Here is a 20843-nt window from a genome sequence, read left to right as displayed (position 1 = left end):
AACAGTAGTAAAAGTTAAAAGAAGTTGGCACATTACTAGAACCCCATTTCAGTTGTTAACTATACAGTCCATCATCATTATATGAAAATGTATCTCGGGTTTGTAGGCTTCCATTTGATCTTACCAGGTTCCAAAAGCAAGAGGGGTGTCAGCAATATATGGCTTCACCTTTTCAGGCATCTAACATACTTGAGCTGAGAGACAATATCATCTCTTGCTTAGAGCTTCTTTTGAGGTGTTAATATTGGATTTTCTTCATTATATAATCTATTTACTCATTTCTTTACCCATAGCTACTATTTTTCCTTCTATGCTTTTTTTTTAAAAGATTTTATTTATTTATTTGGCAGAGAGATGATGAGTAGGCAGAGAGGCAGGCAGAGAGAGAGGAGGAAGCAGGCTCCCTGCTGAGCAGAGAGCCCGATGCGGGGCTCGATCCCGGAACCGCGGGATCACGACCTGAGCTGAAGGCAGAGGCTTTAACCCACTGAGCCACCCAGGCACCCCTTTCCTTCTATGATTTTAACCTTTGTATTATAATTCTGAAGGGCCTGATGGGTCAGGATGTGCCGTCACCACATCTGGCATGATTATAGTTTCTTACTTAGGAATCACCATTTCCATCCCTTATACTTGTAGTCCTGGTCCTGTGACCCCTGCATCAGCTAAGAGGAAAAAAGTTGAGGTGATGTGAGGAAGAGTGTATACTAGCATCTTCCCCATCCTTACATCCCCAGATCCAAACAGAGAACTATATCCAGTGGGGACACACCTTTAGCCCCACTCATGTTCATGTTGAATGGGAGCATATACTCATGAAGACTTACTTATATGCCAGCCTTGCTGCCTTTATCTCCATTTTAGCTGCCCATTCCAATTCTCTATCAAACTAATACCGAGGATATCTCTTTTCCCCTTGTTGAGCATTATGGACTATAAAGTGTATTCTTTGGTCTGAAGAAATGTTGGTCAACCATCCAAACTGGTGCAGTATCTTCTGTTCTGGTTTTTTATAGCACTCATAACATTTGTATCTACACTCAGGAAAGCAAAGCATGGTCCAGAGTCAATGTTCCTATCTGAACCCATTTGTACCTCTCCAAGGGTACTAGCATTAGTATCAGCTATATTCCTGGCCTACCTTCTGAGGAATCTGCGGAATAACCATCTGTAGTCTCTGACTCTCTTGTTGACAGAATAGTTTGTTTTAGCCTTCTGTGCCTCAGAGGGTACAAGAGGAATATGTCTAGATTCAGCCCATTTCTGCATTACTACAGCAAACCCTGTGCTCATTCCCCTCATTCATCAGCCCTCATTCATGGGCCCTCATTCATAGGCCCAGGCAACTATCTCAAAGGGGCATGCAGGGACATCTGCTTGATAATTCTAGTCACCTTCCAAACCTGGAAGGGAGTTCTTGTGAAGGGCATTAATGTGCCCCACTTTAATGCACCCCTTCAAATTTCCATAGGACTGTGTTCTGTAGGAGCATCCGTTTAGCAGGCTAGGTCTCCATTGTTATCCTGACTGACATTTTGGCCACGCTATCAAGCATTATTCATGAACCAGTGGAAACCCATATATAGGGCCTTTTCCCAGCTGTTCAATTCTTTCAACACTGCTAGGAAAATAGCATGCAATTCAGTACACCAAGATGATCTGTTTCTATCTTCTTTGAATAGGATGATGACTTTCCAAAACAGGGTATTGTCCATTCACTTTGGAACTGCCATCCACAAATGTAGCAGCTTTTTGTCAGTCAAGAGCTGTTTATAGAGCACTGTCAGTGACAATAGAATCCAGCAGTAACTCCTCACACAATGCCAAAGTCAAGCCTAAGAGAAAAGAGGCTCCCTGCTCTTGAATATCTCTTCTTTGTATTCTCCAGGCAGCATGATCCTGTATAACCTGTTTCCATTTTATTATGGAACTCTACTGGGCACTGCCAACTCTGTTAGAGCATTTCTCAGATATTACCTCTGTTGGGTAGGTATTTCAGGTTTCAAGGTCATGGTATATCCTTTAGTCATAAGAATAACTTCAATTAATAATATCAGATAGGAAGGCCATAAATACCCTTAAATGGAAATTCTCTTGTTTAAAGTCCCCGTAGTCATTGTTGGCAGGTGTGCCCAAGCTCTTGCCATTAGCCCCAGTCTCCAGATAGGGCTATTGCACAAAGAATATGTCGCTACCAACACTCAAGCTTCATTCCACACTGTGTGGGCTCAGGCAAACTTACTGGTTTGCACAGAGCATTTAACATTGCTTGAAGAGTGGGACTTAACCCGCCTTTTGTGTTTTACAGTACTAATTATGCGACGTGTTCCTCTGTTAGACATAATATCCATCCCTAAAATGCAATCAGGTAAAGACCCAACCACTTCATCTAAAGCCTGTTCAAACATACCAATTCTCCTACAGACTTTTTCCTTCATTCTGCCAACTCTTATATTTCTAACTATAACCTCCATTAGGACTTCATCAATGTGTTTTGGTTTTATAAAACTGGGTAGGTTGAGGAAGTGTTCCCCAGGCACACATAATACCATTACCATAAAATATTCAGGTAAAGGCAATATCACTTCTTTTTCTTTTTTGTGAAGATTTTATTTGGAGAGAAAGAGAGCACATGTGCTCACCTGAGTCCCCAGGGAGGGGTTGAGTCAAGGGACCCCAGCCCCTTTATCAGTCTTTAACTCGATTAATCTGTGGGGCTCAATCCCAGGACCCTGAGATCATGACCTGAGCTGAAGGCAGAGGCTTAACCCACTGAGCCACCCAGGCATTCCTGTTTGGGGCCCTTTAATGGGGGTTGCTTTGACCCACCCAACCTTTGGTGATACTTTATTAAAATCTTTTTTTAGGGTCACCTGGGTGCTCAGTGGGTTAAGCCTCTGCCTTCGGCTTAGGTCATGATCCCAGGGTCCTGGGATCAAGCCCCACATTGGGCTCTCTGCTCAGCAGGGCGCCTGCTTCTCCCTCTCTCTCTCTCTCTGCCTGTTGCTCTGCCTACTTGTAATCTCTGTCTGTCAAATAAATAAATAAAATATTTTAAAAAAATCTTTTTTAATGCATCAATACCCATTTTATTCATCACATTTCTTAACAAACATCTAAAAATTTCCATCCTGCTGGTGTGAGTCCTGAAACTCTTTCCTTTCTGTTTCCTGTTTCCCTTGCTCCTATCAATATTTGCTTCACATTCACCTTATTTCTTAACCTTTTAAAAATTTTCACCTTGCTGGGAAGTCTCTTGACCTCCCCCTGACTCCACCCATTCTCTTGTCAATAAACCTAATGTTTTTATTACCATTTGTAAAGCCTATGAGAGGAAGCTGAGAAGGCAAATTTGATGAGGCTTTCCAAACTGTCCTTCAGTTTTGCAACAATAAGGTTATATGGGGTACCTGTGTGAAATGGCCTACCTTAAACCACAGCATTTACTATGACCTGAGTAATGGTTAGATTTCAGCAGGTAAATATCTCAGTTATAAAGCAGTCCTATATGGGACTGCTTTGAAGCATGTGAAGCATATGAAGAATATCAACTGCTTTATCTGGGGTGTTCCAGTTGGCATTTATAAGAGAAGAGGAACAGTCCCCCTTTCAGTGTAAATGGACTTTATAATGGTTTTTATCCAATACATCAGACTAGCTGTTCCCATAGGAATAAACTCCCATGTGTCTGGATCACATACACTCAACTTTGATTGTACCATAGTAAGCTCTGGGTCCTACATCAAACCTCTGCTCTTCCATTCTGCAGCATCCCAAACCAAACACTCCTAAATTACTCTCATAATCCATTTTAGTGGATCTCTGCATTACTGATGCAGAGTTGATGATACTGATCCATAAAATGAAACAATTCTATCATACTATATCTCCTGGTTTTGATAGTTTCTAGGTATTTTGCTCCCACATTGCTTACCTTACTGGTGACCAGAGGTCTTAGGGTTGTTTCATGTTGCCCCTGCACAGTTGACTTGAGGCTCAGACCAACTCAGGTTTGAGTTTTGTTCACCATTAAGTCCCAGACCTATCACTTTCCTTTACTTTTATTTAGCTATCATAGATAACAGTAACCAAGAGATTGTATGCTTAGTGTGCTTACTATTTTTCATGTACTTATATATCCAGTGAGCCAATTCCTCAGGAGTTAGGTCTGCCATTTCTAAATTGCATTAGTAAATTTTACCCTTAGTAGCTGTAGTGTAGCTACGGTTTCATACATGGGTCACTAGGTAGCCATCCAGGGATCAAAGCATCATCATCCCCCATCCTTTTATCCTTTCTCTTTATAAACCATATGTTTCTGTGAGCCAGGCCCTTCTAGTAAGACCCACTTCTCTGACACCAAGTAAAATTGTTCTGAGACCAATTCTGATGTGTTTGTAGGGTTTCTCCCATATCATCAAGACATGCTGGAAACACTAGCTGGGTTTCCTACAATTCAGTTCAATTCTGACATTACCTCCCAGGTGATAGCATCAGATTCCACAGGTTAAGGGTCAGTGCCACTATTTTGAGGCTAGCTGCAAGCCCAAGTTAACACTTGTGCTTCTGACCAACTGACTATAGACTAGACATTCCCAGGCTCCCCCTCCCTCCAAGGACATCTGGCAAGGATGTCAGATGCAAGTTCTAAGTCCAGGTTCCTACTTCTATTTCTGACTGACTATAAATGGGAGGTTCTTGTGACCTCCTCCCCTTTCAGATTCAATTAATCGGATGGAGGGGAGCTTCCATGCTCAGTCTAAGCATACTACTCTTGCCAGCACCTCTGTGTTCAACCTCAAAGCTCTCCAAACCTTGTCATTTTGGGATTTTATGGAACCTTCATTACATAGGCACAATTGATTAAATCATTGGTCATAGGTATAATTCAACATCCAGGCACCTCCTAGCAGGTCACTGGCCAGGCTGAAAGTTCCAACCCTTCAATCACAGGATTGGTTCCTCTGGTAGCCAACTCCCATCCTTAGGTAACCTAGGGGCATTTCTCAAGTCACCTCATTAACATGACAAAAGATGCATTTATCTCACAGTTTAGGAAATTTCCAAGGTTTTAGAAGTTCTGTGATAGAAATGGGGACAAAGGCCAAATTTATATTTCTTATTACAATTCACAATATCACTCTTCCCTATCAAACTACATTCTTAAAGTACAGAAGAAGTAATTGAATCATGTAATTGCCAGAATTACAATTAGGGCTTAAGTTTCCTTATTCTAATTGAGTTTTGATCTGCTAGATCACCTAGTGTTAGAAACTACAGGAGATACACCATAAGAGACTCTTAATCATAGGAAATAACTGGGGGTGGCTGGGGAGTGGGGAAGGGGGTAACTGAGTGATGGATATTAAGGAGGTCATGTGGTGTAATGAGCACTGGTATTATATAAGACTGATGAATCACTCTACTCTACTGATGAACTCTACCTCTGAAACTAATAATATAGTATATGTTAATGAACTGAATTTAAATTTTTAAGAAAAGGAAATAAAAGTCACGTGCGTGCGCACAAAACTACAGATCTTCTAATCTGGCAGGGAAGTTAAAATTAGCAGTCAAATGTTTTGTTGGATGGCCCTGTTGGCAGGCCCTCATCCTGAGGGCAAAGCCTAGAGACTTTCTAAAATTTTGCGTATAAAGTTTTAATGGTATCACTTCTTATGATGTTGAAAGAACTTTTAAAAACCTAAAACTTATATAGGCCCATCTTTATTATAGTAGCTTAACCAAAATCAGCCTTCGTGGAGAAGATTTCATCTATATTTTCAGAAATATGGTTTTAATTATCTGAGAGGCACTTGGATTTCAAGGCTATTTCAGAACCAGATCAGCAGGAGTGCTGTAGTGGAAAAGTTGTAAGTTTTCTTTTTTTGAAAACTGCTCTCACTCATACCAAAAATGAGTCCCTGTACAATTTACAGTTATACTTTCGTTCTCCTCTCCTGGGAAGACCACTGAATTAGTATTAAGTGAAAAGGAGTGAGATTAGAAATGAGCATTTTCCCCTTTTAACTTAAGTGTGTACAAATGTCTTTGAACCCATTTAGGTGGCGTGCTGGTTACTAGATCCAGATTCTAAGGAGCCAACTCTTCACAGCCTAGTTTCCAGTTTTATTCCTCATGAGCTTCCCCTCCTGGAACAGATAGAGACTGGACAAGGAATTCAGAGTCTGGGGCTGAATGTCAACACGGAGCATTCTGGCAGATACAGAGCATCTGTAGAGTCCATTCTCACCTTCAATGCTATGAATCAACTCAATTCTTTGTTGAAGAAGGAAAACCTTCAAGGTAAAAACAACCTTTGCCAGCATTTTCATGCTGTTACAGAGTGGTGACAGTTCTGTGTTTAGCCACTTTTGATCACGGGTCTTTATCACTTTTTATCACACTTCTAACGCAAACTCTATTTTTGGGTTTTCTAGGACAGGGTCAACAAACTTTCTATAGAGGCCCAGGCAGTCTTAATCATAAATATTCAACTCTGCCATAATAGCACAAAAGCAGCCATAGGCAATATGAAAATAACTGTTCCGATAAAACTTTATTTATATAAACGGGCATCTGGCCCTGGTTTGGCACTAGTTTGCAGACCTCAGACTCTACTGTAATGAAGAGAATTCGTGGCATTTTATCATTTATTGCTAATTTTATATTTGAACTTTATCCAACGATTTTTATTCACACTTAAAACCTAATCTGTTATGGAATCTAAAAAGTGATGTATTTTCTTTTTAGAACTATAAATCATTATTTCTCTCACAAAGAATATTCATGTGAATTTTTATGTCATGATAAATAGCATGGGCTTATTGTGCAGTCTCTTGGCCCAGAGTGAGTACCTTGACTTCAGAGAGCATATTGTATGCTTATGGTAGAAATGATGAAGTGGAACAAAGTTGACTTCATTGTGAGAAGATTTAAACTGTGATTTTATTGCCTGATTAATAAATATTAGAAATAACAGATTGATGAATTTTCGCAGACCAGGTTAAATCTGGGCTGTATTACTTATTAGTGAGAGGCCTTGGGCAAGCTACTGACACTCTTTAAATCTATTTCTTATAATATTATAAATATTAAATGAGAGAGAACTTAACTCAGTGTTTGCCAGATTGGATGCTCATTACTGTGTTAGATGATGATGATGGTGATGATGATTTTTTACTACTAGTGTAAGCTCTCCATGCTGATAGTAATGTTCTCCCCAGCATCACCGGGATAGAATAATATAAAGATCAAACTGACTTGTTTGTTCATAGGAGACTTGCTTAAGTGATGTTAATTAGCAGCTCTTGAGCATGCACTGAAATATTTCAAACTCCCCTTCTCTAATGTAGGCAGGCCAAGGAGTTGGAGTATATGGTATATAGGCCACAGGATTGCTTCTATATTCATGGGTGATAAGGCCGAATGAACACAGCTCTTTTTCCCTCAGTCAGCTTTGTCTGCCCTTAGAATCTAACATTTGGTGCTGGTTGTTGTGTCCATGGTCAAAGGAGTGAGACTGATACAAAGCGAAGGTCAAGCAAAGCTTTATTTCGTGCCAAGCATCGAGAATCAAACTGACCAGCCAGAGGCAACCCCTCCCAGCCTCACAGGCTAACTTTTATAGAGCAAAGGCCATGTGGTTGAGCCTGGCCACACACAGGTGGCCAACTGAATTACATTTCACCCTATAGTAGCTATTTGAATTAGCCTATCACTCTGGTCAGAATTGGTGCCCAAAAGGAAGGGCCCACATTCTTGGGTGGTTAGGGAGGTGCTTTCCTGATTGGATGTCTCCACCTGGCTTGACTCATCCTTGTATTCTGGGCTCTGTTACCTCCCCCCTGACCTGACACATGCTGGTATATGGGCTCTGTTACCGGGGCTGGTCAGTCATATTTACTGGTTTCCCAGACTTGTTTCTAAGTAAGTTCCTCTGCGGGGGCAGGGTCAATCTAAGTTTACTGCATAAACAACAAAATGGCTTGTTCTGGCTAAGCAGGCCCTTGCACTGGTGATATGGATGAGTCTGTAACTTTTTATGGACATTTGTTGCCCATTAACAAAATTAAAAGCTTTCAATATCTTTGGGAGGGAACTTTTCCACTCTTAAAGACAATTTTTCATCTATAGGAAAAGGAAATTATGGTTTTCCTTTCCAGAAAAGTATAAGAAACACTCTAGATTTGTTATTTTTAACTTTTACAATTTCAGTGTGCCTTGAAAGCTCTTTTTTTAATGTAAATTTTCAAAAGTGAGTGACCAGGAGTTATTAAATGCATTCTTGTACAATGCAGAGTCTTTCTTATTCATAGAGTTCATAGAATTGAAGCACATTGAGATAAAGTTTTCAGAGAGAATGTAAACAACTGTCAAATTTTTTTGAAAATGATTATTTCAGGATGTCCTTGAAGGATCTCTAGACTCTTCATCTTTTTCTTTTCTTATCTCTCTCTCTTTTTTTTTTAAGATTTTATTTATTTATTTGACAGACAGAGATCACAAGTAGGCAGAGCATTGGGAAATAAAAAGCCTCAATTTTTAGTTCTTTGTGCAAGCATGCATACCATGGGACCAGGAATATTGGAAATAATTTCAGAATGTTAACTCATTGTAGTCAGTTTAGCAAATAAGTTTGGTTCTCATGCTCTTACCAAGAATAGAAGTAGAAACATTATCTTGGGAGAAATGCAGTCTCTTGTAGTCCAGACTATCACAAGATTGGGTTTTTCTGCTCTCCATATAGCCAAGGGTAGTAGTCTAGTGCTGAAGTAGAAAAGTAGGAAATACTTTTATGCCTTTCCTTGTTGGCCTGAGAGTGCTGCTCATGAGACTGGATCATGAAGAATAACTTGAGTAGCATCTCTGAATTTGCCTAGAAAAATTCCATGTGTGTTTAGGTGATGATGTCGATCTAGTCACTTTACTGGTGAATTAAATTTTTAGTTTTCTTTTTTTCTTCCAGATATTTTTTGTAAAGTGGAAATGCCCTCTCAGTACTGCTTGGCTTTGCTAGAACTAAATGGAATTGGCTTTAGTACTGCAGAATGTGAAAGTCAGAAACACGTAATGCAAGCCAAGCTGGATGCAATCGAGACTCAGGCCTATCAATTAGCTGGACACAGTTTTTCCTTCACCAGTTCAGATGACATCGCTGAGGTTGTATAACAGGAATGGGGAATTTTAAAATTGGTTAAAAATTATTTGTGTGTGTGTGTGTGTATTTCCTAAATGTGTGTGCCTAAACACCGAAGACACCAAAGAGCACAGTTCAAAAAAATTTTAGTTATCAGAGTGCTTTGGAGATAGAATATTCTAGCTTCTAATTTATAAATTATATCTGTGTTTACGAGATAAGAAATTAGTAAAGAAGTCTCCTAGAATGTATGCTCCATGAGATTTGCCTAGAACAAAGGAGGTACTCAGTAAATATTTGTTGAACAAATGATCCATAATCATTGTTATATAACAGTGTAGTTGTTTCTCCATAAAGTTAGTAATTTCATGAACTCTCACCCCTTCCATACCCTAAAATCCCTTTTTGGACAATAAAATTAGGTATTTTTCTCAGTGGTTACTGAAAAAGGAATTTGGGGGATTGTTTGCTTTTTAAAACCTAAATAAGATTTTTATAAACATAACATAAATTTGGACACACTTTATTCTTATTTTTATTTTCAGAGGTTACAGTTCTATTCTTTCCCTTCCCCACCACAGTCCACAAAGGATGGTTGGGTTGTTGTGGAAGGGTTACAAATATAGGGTGGGTGCTTATACTTGATAGCATTGAAGTTCAGGTGTCTTGTATATGCAATTCAGTAATGTAGCATGTTGTGAAGACCATAAACTTTCAAGCCAGACTTCCTGGGTTTGAATCTCATCTCCTCTACTTATTAACCCTGTAACCTGGAACAATACATCAACTCTTTGTATCTCAATTTCCATATCAGTAAACTGGGTTATGATAGGAATACCTAATAGAATTGTTGTGAGGAATAAATGATGAATGTAAAACACTTAGAATCATGCCCATCTCATAGTAAATGTTCAGTAAATGTTATATAGACTCATTAAAAAATGCCCTTTTTTTAAAGCCACAGTGTTATATGTTTTTAAAAAATGAGGAATTTTGTTTTTCCAAATCACAGGGTACATGTGTATGGAATTCAGTAGTGCTGTTTTTTTGTTTGTTTTGTTTAATTTTTTCTTTTGAGTTCTTTAGCTTGGAGCTCCCCAACCAATACCCAACTGACTGCACATAAAATTACATAGCAACCTTAAGAAAAACAAAGGATCTCTGGATTTCAGCACAAGTAGGCTTAGGACAAAGGCAGGAATCCATCCCCTTGTGATCCAGAGACTAAGGCCATAGGCCTAGACCAAACTCTGGGCCAGAATAAAAGGCCTTTGATGTTAATGGCTTGTTCTTAGGCCTTCATTTTAAAATGGAAGTTATATTTAAGGTAATCTAACAGTTTCACATATTGAGTAGTTAATCCTTGGTAATTTTAAGGGGAATCTTTGAACTGGGTAGGATAGTTCTAATCATCTCGAGCTGCGCGGTCCAGTACCGGAGCCACTAGCCACTTACAGCTATTTAAATTTAAATTAATTGGGACACCTGGTAATGCAGTCAGTTAAGCCTCGGTCTTTGATTCAGGTCATGATACCAGGGTCCTGGGATGAGCCCCACATCAGGCTCCCTTGCTTGGCAGGGTGTCTGTTTCTCCCTCTGACTCTGCTGCTCCCCATGCTTGTGCTCTCTCTGTCTCTCTCTAATAAAATAAATAAAATCTTTAAAAAATTAAATAAAATTAACTTAATTAAAATTAATTTAAATGTGTCAGTTCAGTTCCTTAGTTATGTTAGCCACATTTTAAATGTTCAATAACCACATGTGGTAAGTGGCTACCATAATGGAGAGTGCAAATATAGAACAATTTCATTATTGCAAAAAGTTTTTTTGGATGGCACTGGCCTAGAGTGGGGATCGGCAGACTACAGCTTGTGGGTCAGATTTGTTCCGCCACCTGTTTTTGTAAATAAAATTCATTGGAGCATAACCACACTTGTTCACTTACTTACTGTCTATGGCTCTTTTTGGTCTGTAGTGGCAAAGCTAAGAAGTTATGACAGACAGTAAAACGTGCAAAGCTGAAAATATCTGTTATCTGGCCCTTTTGGGGAAAAGTTTGCTGATCCCTGGTCTAGATGGAAGCATGAATTAAAGAAAAAGAAAAATGACATTTGAGTTAGAGGACTATGGGTTCTAATTCTTATTTTTTCTACATTATTGCCATGTAACTTGAGGCAAGTTTCTCCAACTTGTGTAAACTTCTCAGAAATGTCACAGAATTATTGTACATATGACATGAGATGACACATATTAAAGCTCCTAGCATGATGGCTAACACATAGTAAGTGCTCAATAAATATTAGTGCCTCTTACCCTCATCCAGTTCAACCCCCTCATTTCACAGATGTATTCATTGAGACCTAGAGTGGTAATTTATATGAAGTTTTCACAATTAATTCTGAAGGTTTCACCAAAAACAGAAATCTAAGATAAAGAGCTTATAAATATTAAGGTGAGATCTTTGAGTTGTCCTAATAATAGTAGGTCTCTCTTCCTGGGATTGTTAAATCAACAATCTTATTACTTTTAAAATAGTGTTTCATTTTCCTATTCAATTATTTGATTCTTTTTCCTCTCCTGACATTTATATACTCTTTGATATCTGTACTAGAGATGCCTGATAAAATATAGGACATTCAGCTAAATTTGAATTTCAGATAAATAATGAATAATATTTTAATGTATAGGTGTGTCCCATGCAGTTCAAAATTTATAAGCATCTTGTAATTTTATTTGTTATATATGACAACTCTGATCCCTACACATGCAGCCCCATATAACACAATTTTTGGGAAAAGTAGTTACTAACATCAATAGCAAGCCTCAGTATCTTTCATACCTAAGACTCCAGTTATTCCTGCTACTTAAAATTAGAACCATATCTTTGTTTATATCATGACTGTTATTCTAGAGAATATAATATATATAATATAATATAATATAATATAATATAATATAATATAATATATATAATATAATAGATACAGATAACACAGGCCTATCTTTCTTCTATCCTTTGTCCAACTTGTGGCCAATAAATATTCTTATATAATGCAAATGTTCTTAATTTTTAGGATTACTAAGTGGGAAAATAATCCAAGGTTCACTAAAACCCCCTTAAGGTATACGAATGAATGAGTGGAAGTAGTAGATAGTATTCTGAATTGCCTGAGTTTTAAACCCTGTAAATTGAGCTAGTGATTTTAGGTATACATGGAATATTCCTTCTGCTCCAGTACCTGGATCCCAGATGTCCTGTGTAGGCTTAGTTTCTTCAGTAGACACTTATTAGTCCCCTAGCTATCATTATTGATCTCTATATTGGGTGGGCCACCTTTCCCTGACTTTTTGTGTCCAGGGTTTCATAGGGTCTAGCCTTACTGTGGTGGAAGCAGATGGCTTTTTCAAGCCCTTTCTACCTCAGTGTTCTCTGATTTTTGTGATCATATAATAGCAACAAAGTCTCCCATGTTGGCCCTCACTGAGGCTTAAATGACTAAGCAACCATGTTGATTAGTCACCACATCAAAGAGTATTTGGGAGAGTTCACAGTCTTCAGAGAAACCTAAAGTCTCGAGATCAATAGCTTATTCATCACTTGTTCAGTGATAAATAAAACAGCCTGAGCCCTGCCCTCAACTCAGAGTCCCCCCACACACCTCAGTAGCTCACCCCAGAACCCAAAGAGCAGGTCTGCCATACCCCTAGGCCCTAACCCTAATCCTTGGTTGGGTCTTCAGGCATCTGTCCCCAGAGGCTTGGTCTTGGTTCCCTCCATATGGGGGGACACAGTGTATACATTTCTGTGTTCTTTACTGTTTAAAGGCCTCTAATCGATATTAATCTTATAGTGCCTAAATTAGGTTATAGATTGCCTACTTGACATACAAATTTTCATTGTCATTATTTATTAAATGTGGTAATTTATAAAACGTTCTCCCAACCTGTGTTGAATTGTATGGATTTTCTCAAATGACTTTTAAAAATGTTTTGTGAATGATAATGATTGTGATTTGATTCTTGACTAAAGAAGCATTAATTTCTTACAGGTTTTATTTTTGGAATTGAAGTTGCCACCAAATGGAGAAATAAAAAACCAAAGCAGCAAGAAAACTCTGGGTTCTACCAGAAGGGGGAATGACAATGGGCGCAAGCTAAAGTTGGGAAAACAGTTCAGCACTAGTAAGGTGCTCATTGGGACAGTTGCAGGGCAGAATTTGATTTACTTTTAGCATTTAGCATTTTGATTTACTTTTAGAATGATGATGAAGTCAAGACCCAGCATAGCTCATCATTTCGATGTATCCAGATAAAAACAAATTAGTTTGTGTTTTGGCTCCCTGCAAAAACTGCAGAGACATTCCATCATGGAAAATCTGGACCAAAATATGATTTAGCAGTTGTGTCCTTCCTATCATTAAAGTGGTACAATGGTGTACGAACTGAGACCTGTAGACATTATTTAGTTATTGACATCTGCTATTCTTGGACTTCAAGTATAATATAATTTGAATAGTATAGGAACATGAACAAATATGTGAAAGAATTTAAAAAGAAAAAAAAAGCCATTACAAATAACATTTTTTTTCAATTATAGGGCAAAATTTATATATTTTTTAGTTATAGGGCAAAAGTTAACATGAGTTTAAGAATCTAATCTACTAATTTCAAAGTGAAAGTGTAAATTACAATCCATGGAAACTGTATGCTTAGGAGAGAAGAGAGAAGTGCTTATTGTTACAGTTTTACTGAATGATTTTCAGAAATAACAAGAGTAGAAAGTATCACCATAACAGTCAAGGAAAGAGCAGTCCAAGTTGCCATTTTGACCCTACTGTCATTAACTATGACCTACCTGCCCTAGGGAGGTTTCCACAGTTTCATTCTCTAACAGAACTTTTTGTTTTATCTACCCCTCTAACCTCACAAGTTCTGTTTCTTCAGAGTTTACCCAAACTCTGTAGCAGAGGAAGTTTAGTTTTAAAGATGAATGTCTTCTGACTTCCTTGATATGGAAATGATCAAAGTATTAGGGCAAAAGGAAAAAAATGAGAAACTTCCAATCACATGAGAATAGAGGAGGAAAATATAGGCAAAGGAAAGACATGATACAGATTCTTGGGTGGTGTGAGACTGGGCAATTACAGTACCTTGCTAAGTTGACATTGATTTTTTTTTTTAAAGGTACATCTAAGTTGATATTATTTGGCATTAACATGTTTGCATTTCACCATCTATAGTTACTATAGTTTTATCACTATGGTGATGCAAAAACCCAAACAGTAATTTTGAGTTGCAGGTATAGGAGTTAATAAATTTAGTTTTGAGATTATATTATTTACCTAAGAATCTAGTTTGCTATGGAATTTGGACAGGAATCTAATCTTACTTCATTATATTTCTTTGGCAGGATGTTTTAAATAAATTAAAGGAATTACATCCTTTACCAGGCTTGATATTAGAGTGGAGAAGAATCACAAATGCAATTACCAAAGTGGTCTTTCCTCTGCAGCGGGAAAAACGTCTAAATCCTTTTCTTGGAATGGAAAGAATCTATCCTGTATCACAGTCACACACTGCTACAGGTAATGAGAAATCTTAAATATGGATAATATTTGATTTTGAAAGAAAACTTTTCTTATACAATATTTGCTTTGGTGACCAAGGAATTCAAGTGTTGATCATTGTACTTTGTGAAGTTCCATAAACATTTATGAAACACGTACTATACCCAGAATATAGATGGATACTATTTGTAGAGATGAGATTTAGTAAGATAGAGTTCCAGCTTTCAACTACTATATAGAGTAACTAGAATGTCTGAGACTGTCCTTCAGATTAATATTTATTTGAGTCAGTCCTCTAATTTCAGTCCAAGCCCTCTCCTGAACCTCCCGAGTCTCTCTGATGTATCTAGGTAATGCTGGAGGGCATCAGTGTAATAGATGAGTGTCTTATTTTACTTAACCAGAAAAGAGCTGTAGAGTCTTTTGGGTATCTCATAGCACTCTTGGGATAAGTATGAGTAACCTAACCTAGTAAGGAAGAAAGCATTCTTGTGCTAGGCAGTACAAAACTAAGTATCTGCCAAATGCAATGTGCATTAGAAGAAAAGACAGCATTAATTCTCATTGGAGAGACAGTTTGGGGGTATAGAATGTGGGCTTTGATATCTGACTTTTATAAGATTTGATTCTTTATTCAAGGTAGTTTTGTGCCTGAGTGTCCTCCTTTGTTAAACACAGCAATAATAGTCTCACTTCACCAGGGCATGCTGAGGATTAAATAGGCTAATACATTTCAAGTGTTTAGAATAGAGCAGAGCACTTTGTGCAGGCTCCTTACCAGCTGTTGCTATTATTACAGAAGGAAGCACCAGGAGGAGTTGCTTCTTTCTGTGCTGTTTATTCCCTGTTCTAAACAAATTCTTTTCTTTCTTCCATATTTAGCTAAACTCTTAGATCACCATAGCCATTTCTTGCCCTGTTGGTGTTTAAATTTCATTTTGAGATATATGCTAATGATGTAAACTTCTGTAAAATAAATCCTTGGTGAAAAAGCAAAACCAGCCCAGAGTTCCTTTTTTTTTGGAGGGAGACAAACCATAAATGACTCTTAATCTCACAAAACAAACTGGGGGTTGCTGGGGGGAGGTGGGATTGGGAGAGGGGGAGGGGGCTATGGACATTGGGGAGGGTAAGTGCTATCGTGAGTGCTGTGAAGTGTGTAAACCTGGCGATTCACAGACCTGTACCCCTGGGGATAAAAATACATTATATGTTTATTAAAAAAAAAAAATTCGGAAGGGGAGGTGAACCATAAGAGACTATGGACTCTGAAAAACAACCTGAGGGTTTTGAAGGGTCAGGGGTGGGAGGTTGGGGGAACAGGTGGTGGGTAATGGGGAGGGCACGTTTTGCATGGAGCACTGGGTGTTGTGCAAAAAGAATGAATACTGTTACGCTGAAAAAATAAAATGGAAAAAAATAATTTTTAATTTTTTTATTAACATATAATGTATTATTAGCCCCAGGGGTACAGGTCTGTGAAGCCCAGAGTTTCTAAAGGTGTTGCATTTATCTGTTGCTTATAAAGTAGAAAGAAAGTAATCAATTCCTTTTTTTCTGATTGGTTTTCACCATACAATGCCTACATTTAAAGAATATTTTGGAAATACAAGCTTACCTACGCAAAGCAAAGCCATTTCATTATTAGAATTCATCTCCATGATGCTACATTCATATTTTATAATTTATTTTTGCCATTTTGTTTGTCTGCTAGTGTTAGTCTCATTAATTCAAAAAACAGACCTGAATATTAAATATTATTATAGAAAACAAGACAGTGTGCTGAGTCAGCAAGAGACTTGAATGCCTTCTGCTGTTGGCTAGTTTTATAACATTGGGGAGGGCATTTAATGGTAATAGGTATATTAATACCTACCATTCATTGAGCACTAATTTTTCTTTTCTTTTTTTTTTAAAGATTTTATTTTTATTTATTTGACAGAGAGAGAGAGATCACAGGCAGAGAGACTGGCAGAGAGAGCAGGGGAAGCAGGCTGTGGGGCTCGACCCCAGGACCCTGAGATCATGACCTGAGCTTAAGGCAGAGGCTTAACCCACTGAGCCACCCAGGTGCCCCAGCACTAATTTTTCTTAAAAGCTAAATAACAAAGACATATATCAGGGGTTTGTTCAGAAAAAGAATATGTGAGTTGCCTAAAATGTCTGACTCATCAAAAGAAGATGAAATTATATATACTAGCTGGTAGAGAGCCGTTAAAATGAAAAGCATATCATAAAACAGAAGATTTTGTGTTGCTATATATGTGTTGTAAAACTGCAGTAACAAAATCAATTACCCAGACTCTTTGAATAATGCTTATGTGTTTCAGAAAAATTCAACTAATAAATAACAAAAACAGTAAAATATTTGGGGAGAAATAAAGGCTATAAGGTTTAAAACATATAGCTTTTTCTAAGCTTGCAGCCTTCCCGTTGAGATCAGGAACACGACAAGGATGCCCACTCTCACCACTCTTGTTCAACATAGTATTAGAAGTCCTAGCAATGGCAATCAGACAACAAAGAGAAATAAAAGGTATCCAACTTGGCAAGGAAGAAGTCAAACTCTCTCTCTTCGCAGATGACATGATTCTTTATAAGGAAAATCCCAAAGACTCCACCCCCAAACTACTAGAACTCATACAGCAATTCAGTAACGTGGCAGGATACAAAGTCAATGTACAGAAATCAGTGGCTTTCTTATACACAAGCAACGAAAATACAGAAAGGGAAATTAGAGAATCGATTCCATTTACTATAGCACCAAGAACCATAAGATACCTGGGAAGAAACCTAACCAAAGAGGTAAAGGACATGTACTCAAGGAACTACAGAACACTCATGAAAGAAATTGAAGAAGACACAAAAAGATGGAAGACCATTCCATGCTCTTGGATTGGAAGAATAAACATTGTTAAAATGTCTATACTGCCTAGAGCAATCTATACTTTTAATGCCATTCCGATCAAAATTCCACCGGTATTTTTCAAAGAGCTGGAGCAAATAATCCTAAAATTTGTATGGAATCAGAAGAGACCCCGAATTGCTAAGGAAATGTTGAAAAACAAAAACAAAACTGGCGGCATCACATTACCCAATTTCAAGCTTTACTACAAAGCTATGATCACCAAGACAGCGTGGTACTGGCATAAAAACAGACACATTGACCAGTGGAACAGAGTGGAGAGCCCAGATATGGACCCTCAACTCTATGGTGAAATAATCTTCGACAAAATGGGAAAAAATATACTATGAAAAAAAGACAGTCTCTTCAATAAATGGTGTTGGGAAAACTGGACAGCGATATGTAGAAGAATGAAACTCAACCATTCTCTTACACCGTACACAAAGATAAACTCGAAATGGATAAAAGACCTCAACGTGAGACAGGAATCTATCAGAATCCTAGAGGAGAACATAGGCAGTAACCTCTTCGATATCAGCCACAGCAACTTTTTTCAAGATATGTCTCCAAAGGCCAAGGAAACAAAAGTGAAAATGAACGTTTGGGACTTCATCAAGATCAAAAGCTCTGCACAGCAAAGGAAACAGTCAACAAAACAAAGAGGCAACCCACAGAATGGGAGAAGATATTTGCAAATGACAGTACAGACAAAAGGTTGATATCCAGGATCTATAAAGAACTCAAACTCAACACACACAAAACAGATAATCATATCAAAAAATGGGCAGAAGATATGAACAGACACTTCTCCAATGAAAACATACAAATGGCTATCAGACACATGAAAAAATGTTCATCATCACTAGCCATCAGGGAGATTCAAATTAAAACTACATTGAGATACCACCTGACACCAGTTAGAATGGCCAAAATTAGCAAGACAGGAATCAACGTGTGTTGGAGAGGTTGTGGAGAAAAGGGAACCCTCTTCCACTGTTGGTGGGAATGCAAGTCAGTGCAGCCACTTTGGAGAACAGTGTGGAGATTCCTCAAGAAATTAAGAATAGAGCTTCCCTATGACCCTGCAATTGCACTGCTGGGTATTTACCCCAAAGATACAGATGTAGTGAAAAGAAGAGCCATCTGTACCCCAATGTTTATAGCAGCAGTGGCCATGGTCGCCAAACTGTGGAAAGAACCAAGATGCCCTTCAGCGGACGAATGGATAAGGAAGATGTGGTACATATACACAATGGAGTATTATGCCTCCATCAGAAAGGATGAATACCCAACTTTTGTAGCAACATGGACGGGACTGGAAGAGATTATGCTGAGTGAAATAAGTCAAGCAGAGAGAGTCAAGTATCATATGGTCCCACTTATTTGTGGAGCATAACAAATAACACGGTGGACATGGGGAGATGGAGAGGAGAGGGAGTTGAGGGAAACTGGAAGGGGAGATGAACCATGAGAGACTATGGACTCTGAAAAACAACCAGAGGGTTTTGAAGGGGTGGGGGGGGGTGGGAGGTTGAGGAACCAGGTGGTGGGTAATAGGGAGGGCACGTACTGCATGGAGCACTGAGTGTGGTGCAAAAACAATGAACACTGTTACGCTGAAAATAAATTTAAAAAAAAAATACAGCTTTTTCTTTCCTAGAAAGTTATTGATCTCTTGATTCTAGTCTCTAGCTTTGTCAGTCTACCACTGGTTCTCTTGTTAAGTGAGGATAGTGATCAAGAAAGGTGGCCAGGTGATGTCTGGCAAGTGATGTTCTAGTCATTACTTCTCACTACTCCATCTTCTACAGATTAGCTGGCTTCTTGGGCCCCGGATTATCCCTTTCCAGCAGTCAACTGCTCTTTTGCTTCACATCCTCTCTCTGTGTCTTGTGCATTCCTGAGTTTTGAAGGTTCTGACAGTCATTTTTCCTAGGATCCATTTGATTAGTCTTTACTCATTAATACCCCTGCTAACATTTATATAGTGCTGACAGCTGGTATTCATTTTAGCACAGAACTAGTTCAACCTATCAAATTACTTCTTATCATGGGTTTATTTTCTAGAGAGCTAGGTTAATGTAAAACATTCTATTGTAGTTGATGCATATATTTACTTACTTTGGGATTGGTCTTGTACTTATTTTATCATTGTTAGATGCATGAACATAAGGGAAAATATTTAATTATAAATTTATTTTAGTTTAGCAGTGGTGAAAATGCATAATTCAGAAATGTAATTACTGTGAAAATGTCAGATCCCCTCAAACCTCTCAATTTTCTGTCTTCACTCTGTTGATTTTAGGACGAATAACCTTTACAGAACCAAATATTCAGAATGTGCCAAGAGATTTTGAGATCAAAATGCCAACACTAGTAGGAGAGAGCCCACCTTCCCAAGCCCTACTTCCCATGAACAGGTAGATGCTATTTCTCTGTATTTGTGTAAATATACTTTTGTGAGTATGAAAGGCTCAAAACAAGGCTAGTGGATAAAATAATGAAGTTAGTTTAATTTTCTGTTTTGGGCATACACATTTCTAGGTACTATCCATTTAAAATCCCATCTCTCTGTAAAGAAGCTAGTTGATGGTGAAAGACTGAAAACCTGGACCACTAATTAAATAATCAGCACAATGTGCTTTTCTAACTCAAATGCTACAGAGAAGAGTTTAACTATGTCAAGAACCTCTCCCCCTTCTGCCCTCCCTAAATTCACATGATGGGAAGGAAAAGCATAGATAATTTATGTTAGATACGGCCAAAAAGATTTGTTGATTTGAGCTAAATGTTAGTAATTTTTTCAGAAGCAGTTTGTGGCAAAAGCTGTTACAGAAATACATTATTTCGTGTTTACATGAATGTTTGCTAAAAAAGAAAATCTAGTATCTATGTTAAGCTTTAAAGTGAATTTCAAATGATAAGGTTTTTAAGTTTCCTAGATGAAACTGTTGACTTCACTGAAAAATGGGACCTTTCTCATATATTTGAGACTGCTTCATGTCTAGCTACTGATATTGTTTGCCTGACAGAGGAAGAGATAAAAAGAGTCATGGCCTGAACTCTGGATACCAGGCAGAGATGGAGGAGAGGGCCCCAGACAGAGGAATGCCATTTTCAGTCAGCATGAGGCATGCTTTTGTGCCTTTTCCAGGTAAGGTAGTAGATGGTTTTTGAGCTTCTCATTGCTATAGAAATGGTTTTCAAAGCACTGATAAAGCCTGCATTATGA

The 20843-nt window shown here is 38.1% G+C and overlaps 1 protein-coding gene across 3 annotated transcripts in view; it reads left to right on the top strand.

Annotated features, from left to right (window-relative positions):
• Window positions 1–20843, top strand: part of POLQ (DNA polymerase theta) — a 158364-nt gene that overhangs the window by 92472 nt on the left and 45049 nt on the right. For all 3 annotated transcript variants that reach the window (XM_046001419.1, XM_046001420.1, XM_046001421.1), the window contains 6 exons: window positions 6066–6306; window positions 8969–9162; window positions 13189–13326; window positions 14550–14724; window positions 19917–20031; window positions 20644–20765. In XM_046001419.1, the coding sequence (XP_045857375.1) occupies window positions 6066–6306; window positions 8969–9162; window positions 13189–13326; window positions 14550–14724; window positions 19917–20031; window positions 20644–20765 (985 nt within the window). The remainder of the gene's footprint in view (window positions 1–6065; window positions 6307–8968; window positions 9163–13188; window positions 13327–14549; window positions 14725–19916; window positions 20032–20643; window positions 20766–20843) is intronic.

This window comes from Meles meles, chromosome 4, assembly GCF_922984935.1.
Source record: "Meles meles chromosome 4, mMelMel3.1 paternal haplotype, whole genome shotgun sequence".
Classification (NCBI taxonomy): domain Eukaryota; kingdom Metazoa; phylum Chordata; class Mammalia; order Carnivora; family Mustelidae; genus Meles; species Meles meles.
Note: the sequence above shows the minus strand (reverse complement) of the source record. Positions and strands in the feature narration are given on the sequence as shown.